The sequence below is a fragment of the Paramisgurnus dabryanus genome, chromosome 4, assembly GCF_030506205.2.
Source record: "Paramisgurnus dabryanus chromosome 4, PD_genome_1.1, whole genome shotgun sequence".
NCBI lineage: Eukaryota > Metazoa > Chordata > Actinopteri > Cypriniformes > Cobitidae > Paramisgurnus > Paramisgurnus dabryanus.
This window is the reverse complement of record NC_133340.1, coordinates 33,828,149-33,835,910: the sequence shown is the minus strand read 5'-3', so window position 1 is coordinate 33,835,910 and position 7,762 is coordinate 33,828,149. Positions and strand designations below refer to the sequence as shown.

At 38.5% G+C, this 7,762-nt stretch overlaps 1 protein-coding gene across 1 annotated transcript; it reads right to left on the bottom strand.

Moving 5' to 3' along the window:
* Nucleotides 1-564: 564 nt before the first annotated feature.
* ptcd1 (pentatricopeptide repeat domain 1) lies at nt 565-6,595 on the bottom strand. Its single transcript, XM_065254287.2, has 8 exons — nt 6,078-6,595; nt 4,926-5,066; nt 4,589-4,807; nt 4,403-4,504; nt 3,505-4,230; nt 3,252-3,368; nt 2,113-2,295; nt 565-918 (listed from the first exon to the last, which is right to left on the bottom strand). Exons 1-8 carry the CDS (start codon nt 6,504-6,506, stop codon nt 766-768), a joined length of 2,070 nt encoding a protein of 689 aa, XP_065110359.1. The 5' UTR covers nt 6,507-6,595; the 3' UTR covers nt 565-765.
* Between the last annotated feature and the right edge of the window lie 1,167 nt (nt 6,596-7,762).

Sequence of the window (7,762 nt, the reverse complement as noted above, 5' to 3'; positions counted from 1 at the left end):
GTTATAAACAGCACTAATCCATTGGAGTAGTAATGGTAGTTAAAATGTGGTTTTGCTCTGTTATCAGGCCGATACTGCGTTGAATATTATTCCTGCTGCTATGCTCCACCTTCCTTTCATCATATCCATTTGAGATGTTTTGATCAGTTATCAATCAATATTTATCCATCCAATAATTAAAATGAATTCTTTGTATATGAGATCAAATTTATTTCAATATATAATGTTTCTCCATATCCATATATCCTAAGTAGCAAAACAAAACATACCTGTGGTCCTTGTGTGTCCAGTTTAAAAATAAAGCACTTTGTATGTTTATCACAATTTAATGCTGCCTGAGCTTCTGGCTGTGAGAAAGTACATCTTATCACCCAGCCTTGAGAAAGCTGTGTGTTACTGTTGTATTTCATGTGTGGGTAGGTCGGCCTGAACCGCTGTTATCTCAGACTCCTGGTCTTCATTCAGTATTTTCCAGTCTACAGCAATTAACCATAAATCCCCTACATAAGAATGTGGCCTTGTAAAAGTTTGGGATTGTGGGAGTCACTTCAAGCTGCAATAACAGAGCTTTGATGTTACGTCACAAGTTGCTGACTTGGTTTATTTCTTTAGATACATTTCCAATCGACATCAAAGTAAATACATGAAGGGAACATTTAGAGAAAGATTACGTAAGACACCTCAGATGACATAACATATGAACACTTATAAACAACCATTTGCTGGTACAATCAATGTCACATTTGCATTTATTCAGAAAGTTGATTAGGTGACTTTCTCTTGCTCCGTGTGTGCTTTCTGGGATTGATATTTGTCCCAGGGATGTGGTGTTTGCTGGCCAGGCATAAACTCAAGCCATTCTTTGTAAAACCCCCGGAAACCATCAATCCTTTCCATGTACACGTTGCGTGACTTCAGCTGGAGAGAGAAAGATATGAAACACACGTAACGCATGAACGATTTTAAATGAATATACTTCATTTAATCAGAGGTTTTCAATTAAGCATCAAACCCTTTTATAGGTCATATTCTTATAGACTACACAGACAAAAAGAAAAGTGTTTATCAATGATTTTATTGCTATTTTACACGTTAAAGGAATAGTCTACTCATTTTCAATATTAAAATATGTTATTACCTTAACTAAGAACTCTTGAATCATCCCTCTGTCATCTGTGTGTGTGCACGTAAGCGCTGGAGCGCACTGCGACGCTACGATAGCATTTAGCTTACCCCATTCATTCAATGGTACCATTTAGAGATAAAGTTAGAAGTGACCAAACACATCAACGTTTTTCCTATTTAAGACGAGTAGTTATACGAGCAAGTTTGGTGGTACAAAATAAAACATAGCGCTTTTCTAAGCGGATTTAAAAGAGGAACTATATTGTATGGCGTAATAGCACTTTTGGGAGTACTTCGACTCGCCTGAAAAGTCCGCTCCCCTTCTCACTCTCATAATGGGAGAGGGAGGGTGTTACTGCGCCGAGTCGAAGTACTTCCAAAAGTGCTATTACGCCATAAAATATAGTTACTCTTTTAAATCCGCTTAGAAAAGCGCTATGTTTTATTTTGTACCACCAAACTTGCTCGTATAACTACTCGTCTTAAATAGGAAAAACGTTGATGTGTTTGGTCACTTCTAACTTTATCTCTAAATGGTACCATTGAATGAATGGGGCTAAGCTAAATGCTATCGTAGCATCGCAGCGCGCTCCAGCGCTTACGTGCACACACACAGATGACAGAGGGATGATTCAACAGTTCTTAGTTAAGGTAATAACATATTTTAATATTGAAAATGAGTAGACTATTCCTTTAATGAAAAACTCCTGCATTCAACAGTCATGGCTGTAATGAGCAACACTGTAAAGACAGTGAATAAAAAGAAACATTTAATCCAATGTAAGCAGATCTAAAAGAAAAGTGAACAACTGAACATATTTTGCAAAAAAATATTGCATGCAAAATCCACTTGGCTCAAAAATCTGACTCGGTTTCAGTGGGCATGATGCCTCTGAATGCCATGCATTTTTTTGATCCATATAAATGCACCAAGCACTCTTAACAAAACCATAGTAAAATCCTAAAAAAAGACAAATTTCTACGAACCTTGTTGTATGAGGAAGGATACTGAGCTGCAAATTCCAGCTGTCTGATGATGACATCATTGGGTGGTACCTGCAGTTTGTGCATACAAAGCAACAGCTTGTGCAGATAAGCGTAGTCCAAACGCTTCACTGCTTGGCCGATCAGAGCACTGAATACATAAGCGTTCGGTGCAAGGCCACGCGTCTACAAAACAAAACCATAAAAAGAGTTTAATAACATTAAGCAGCACTTTTAAAGGTCCACTGTTTCGATTTTTAGCAACATCTACTGTGAGATTGTGAATTGCAACCAAAGGCTAAGTGCACAGCTCGCCCATCCTTTATGAAACACATAGGCTACAATCGCGCCACAGGACAAACACATCATTATCTGATACATCGTAGTGACAAAACGAGCTTTATAAAATATATTTTTTGGTCAATTTGTCTTTTGGTCAACACCGTGGGGCTTTAGGGCTACTAAATACATGGTGGCGGGAAATGGCGACTTCCATGTAAGGAGACCCACGGTGTATGTAAATAAAAATGGCTCATTCTAATGCTGCGTTCACACCAGCCGTGGTAGAGGCGTCAAGCACGAGTGATTTCAATGTAAAGACCCATTGAAGGACGTCTGGAGGTCTCGCGGCATTTATACTTTGAAACGTTATGCATAGGCAAAGATTTAGGTTGATTATATATATCTTTAATATTGTGCAGTCCTACTAGTAAGTTAAAGGAACAGTATGTAGGATTGTTGCCAAAACTGGTATTGCAATAGCAAAACTTGTGGCTAAAAACGGTACTGCAATCACACAACTGGTGGCCAATACACAACATGACAACATAAACATCAGTTGAGGGCTGCAACTCCACTTTTTAAATGACAATATCCTGGCCGGACTGCTGTTGTCAGTGATATAAGTATTTGAAATGAAAATTATTTTTTAATGTCTAGTGACATATCAGGGCCATTTTATGATGAATTGATATAAATTTCTTACATACTGTTCCTTTAACATATTATGATGGAGACTATGATGCTCTGAATGCCCTATCAAACACCCCAGGATTGAGGTGGTGACTTTTACTCAGTTTTCTAATAAACTCAAAAAGAAAACATATTCGAAATAAGAAACAAATGAAAAAAAAAATTCAGACCTCCATATTAGACAACAGCTGCAGTCCATCTTTTTCAGTCTGGCAAGCCAGTGCAATGCTACAAAATGTCTGCGCAGTAACCTTCAGCCCTCTATTCACCATAAGGGCTTTAACAGCCTAAAGAGAGAGAAAATATTTATATGTTATTATTGCAGAACCAACTGTTTTTCTTTTAATTATCCCTTCTTAAAACTTACATACATGCAATATTTGGCAGCCTTACTTAGTATGAATACTAAGTAATTCTTCTTACCTTAGCTCCATCCAAGTCTTTACTTTTGGCCACCCTTCTTATCAACATGTTAAAAAATGTCACGTCCAACCTGACGCCATTCTGTTTTGCCACATTTATGAGACTCTGCACCGATTGGCTGCCAGCTTCCATGACATCAGCCAACAGGGTGATGGTTTTGATGTTGGGCACCAGTCCATCATTGGCCATCTTCTCCAAAAAACCATCAAGGTTTCCAATAAGCGCAAACCTATCGGAAGCATTATTCACAGGCCCTAAGGCGACTACATTTGAGTGGCAAGTGCTAGGGTCCAGAAGGTTTGGGAGGCGGGGACTTTGTGGTGATAATTGTGATTGGCATGTCAGAGAATCACTTTGTGATGTAGGCAACTTCTGAATTTCTTCTTGAGATGAGTGTACCCTACACTGATCGTGTTCATTAGGAGGGTTCAGATCAGTCTTTTTGGCCTGTCTGATGCGAGCATCACGAGCATGGGTGTCTACAAAAAGCTCATTCTCAAATGCATCAATATTTAAGACCTCTGGACGTGATGTCTCTTCCTTTGCTTTTGTCCTACGGGTTTTCCTTCCACTTGTGAGTGCTGGGTTCACCTCTCCTGTACCCCTTAGGAGTAAATCAGAAGCCAATTCAGGATTTCCTATCCCACAATCCCGCGCGGCTCGAAGTAGAATGTTGTAATTGTGCGCATCTGGTTTTATTCCAATCCTAAGCATCTGTTGCCACACCTACAGAAGAGACTTGGGTTCATCATTTACAATGCATTATGGGAATAAACAATCATTCTTTGATTAGTTGATCAGACTTTGATTAGTTAGATGGGTCTTTATTAAATGTATATATAGCTTTAGTGCTTAAATCAATTTCTATATAAAGAAAATAAAGCAAACCTGTATATACCTGTAAAGCCAATCTGAAACCCTGCTGCTTGTCCATCACACAGCATATCAGCAGATACTGAAACGTTTCTTGTGTTATGGGTTGTCCACCTTGAAGCATCTCCTACACCGATGCATGTACACAATGATATCCATATTAGATGATAAATAATTCATCAGCACTAGGTGTATTGACACAAATCATTACCCGCATAATCTGAAAGCAAGACTTTAGATCTCCATTGAAGGCGATTGTTTTGAGCAAAGCATGCTGGGTAATGGCACTAAGCGGGACGTTTCTTTTGAGAAGCTCCTGCTTGAGTTTCATTGCTTCTTCCAGCCCGGTTTGTTTCCATGGTGACTCTGCACAAGCATTGAACAGCGCTGTATATGTAGCGTCTGACGGCTCGATACCTCGTTTTTTCATCTGAGATAACACATTAACAACAAACAACAGTGTAAATATGATCTCTAACATCAATGGGTACTGTGTAATTAGGAAAAACCCTTAAAAAGTTCATTTTAAGGACGCATAGCCATCTTACATTATTGTAAAGTTGGAAGGCTTTCTTTAGGTAGCCGACACGTCCACATCCACCGATAAGCACGGTGTAATTGTATTCTTCCGGTTGTAAGCGCTCTCCTTTTAGCATATCACCCTCAAACAGAGCTAACGCCTCAGCCAGCTAGACCGGACAAAAATGATTAAAGAATGATAAACGTTCTAAGAAAGATTTTAACCAAATATGTTTCATGCTCACCTATGACAGTATGAACAAAACAATAGAAACCATCACAGAAATTCTAGTGGATTTAATGGTTATAATTGGAATTGTACTGATTTTTGAAAGAAAATGTAATATGGTATCTGTTGTCTCTACTGGTAATGTATTGGGATGTTTTCTGACAGATGGGAACTAATTAAAATCTAAAAATTGGGCTTTGTATTGAGCTTTGCCAGGCTGGAAGGACCAGCTTAAACCAGCTTAGCCAAGCTGGCAGAGCTTTCAGTCTGGTTTAAGATGGTGGGTTAGCTAGTCTCCAAGCCTAACAGCTAAAAGGGTCCAAAACCCTCTAAACCAGCCTGCTACACCAGCTTTACCAGATAAAACCAGACTGGGAGAACAGCTAAAACCAGCCAACCAGCTTAGGCTGGTTTTAGCTGGTCTTTTAAGTAGTAGGTATTTTAAGCATTAACTATAGCAAATGTGTAAACTTTAGTAAACTGTAGTAAGCCCTTTGGAAACACTAAAGTATCTAGGCATGTTAGCTTACTATCCCTACTGAACAATCCAGCTAAGACCAGCATGAGCTGGTGAGCTGGTTTTAGCTAGTCTCCCAGCTTGGGTTTAGCTGGTGTAGCAGCTGGTCTAGCTTTGTTTCGGTCACTTTTTAAGCTGGTCTAGCTGTGCTTTGGTCACTTTTTAAGCTGGACTTTGCTGGTCAGGCTGGAAGACCAGTTGACCCACCAGCTTGATCAGCTTTGCCAGGCTGGGAGGACCAGCTACTGCCACCTTAAACCAGCTTAAACCAGCTACCAGCTTATGCTGGTTTCTGTTGGATTTTTCAGTAGGGATAATAAATAAATAAATTATAGTAAAAATAATATAGTTATACAAAAATGTACAAAAAAAATACAGTATATTATAGTTTTTTAAATGTGGAAGGGATGTTAAGTTTTCTTACATGCAACTTACTTTATCCACTTTAATGAGCTTTTTGCACTGTAGGAAATACCAATACGCTGTATTCCTCCGACCTGTTTTAGACTTGAATTTTTCCACTACAGCTTCCTCCTCATCCTCAACTCTGTACTTTAAATCCTGCTGTTCTGGGCTCATTTTGCTGAAGGTTCGTCTGGAAGAGTATTTACGAGAAATGTTACCAAAATCGTCCCTGACATCTCCCTCCAGGACACGATCAGAGGTATCCGTTGTGGTAGTTTTGCTGTCGGGTTTTAAAGGCACTGATTCAGAGAAATATCTCAAGGGTCCTTCATGCACTCGTTTAGTAGGACAGGCAGCAGCTGCTGACTTTGAGGAGACTGCGGCGCACTTTACATAGCTAACACTGGCATTTCGTGTCAGAAAAACTTTCAGGAGCGTAGGACACAACATTTTGGCCATCTCCAAATATTTATATTTAATAAAATATATAATACTGATACAGAAAACCTTTTCACATGCTGCGCGCTATGGGAGTCGCCATGATGTCAATAACGGAAGTGCAGCTAGACATGATAAATTGATAATATGATAATCGATTATCTGTTTTTATGTAATAATTAGGTATATTATATGTAGTAATATTTAACTGTAAGTAGATACGTATGGTTATTAACACTATTCAATCTAAATAAATGATATAGTCAGTAAAATAAACAATTATAATGAACAGGATCGATTAGTAGGACTTGTTCTTTCCGAAGCTGATGCCGTTCTCAATCCGAAGGCTGCAGCCTCCGAAGGTTGCATATGTAGGCTGCATACGTCATTAAGACTGTCTTATTTCAGAATATTAACAATTATAAAGTTGACAATTATTCTTAGTTAATCGTAAATTGTTGTGAAATGCTAATGACTTGCGAATGTAATGTTCAGTTAACTTAAATAAACCAGGCTTGATGACGTGTGCAGCCTCCATATGCGACCTCCGAAGGCTGCAGACTTATTAGGATTGAGAAACGGCCATGTATCCTCCATTATAAAATCATTTAACCTCTGATATGATACGCCATCTTGTGGGCAATAGTAGAACTTACATTTATGTATTTGTCAGACTTTTTTGTTTCCAACTTTCAATTCTAGATAACTCTGGGTCTGGCCTTGTGTCTTATGTAAGTACATTAAATGTTTTCTGCATTGCGAAAAGCTCATCAGAGAGGAAAAAGTAAGTTGCCTGTAAGAAAACTTTACATCCTTCCCACATATAAAAACTATAATTAAAATTTTAACAATGAAATCAATGTATGGGAGCAACAGGGCTACATTTGCGTTTATTTGTTCTTGCATTGCAGGAATCCTAACCATGCAGTCCCCTAGACCGCTGAGTGCACCTCCCACATAAGCTGCAGAGATGATGAGGATTAAGGGTTTCGTTTCTTCAGCATCCAGATCTTACATTGTTTCCATGGAAACCCTCCTTATAAGCCTTACATGTGTGCCTAGGCTACACAAACTGCTTCTTTTGTGCGTTACAAAACAGCAGAATACACTGTATTGGTAACAAATGCACACACATATTTCATATATTTACTTTAATTCTTTCAATTATATTTAGATATTTTACATTTAGGCTATATCACCTACTGTACTTTCCTTTCTTACCTTTTTCATAATCTTCAGAACCTTTTTCCACAATAAAGAACCTATTTTGCAGCAGA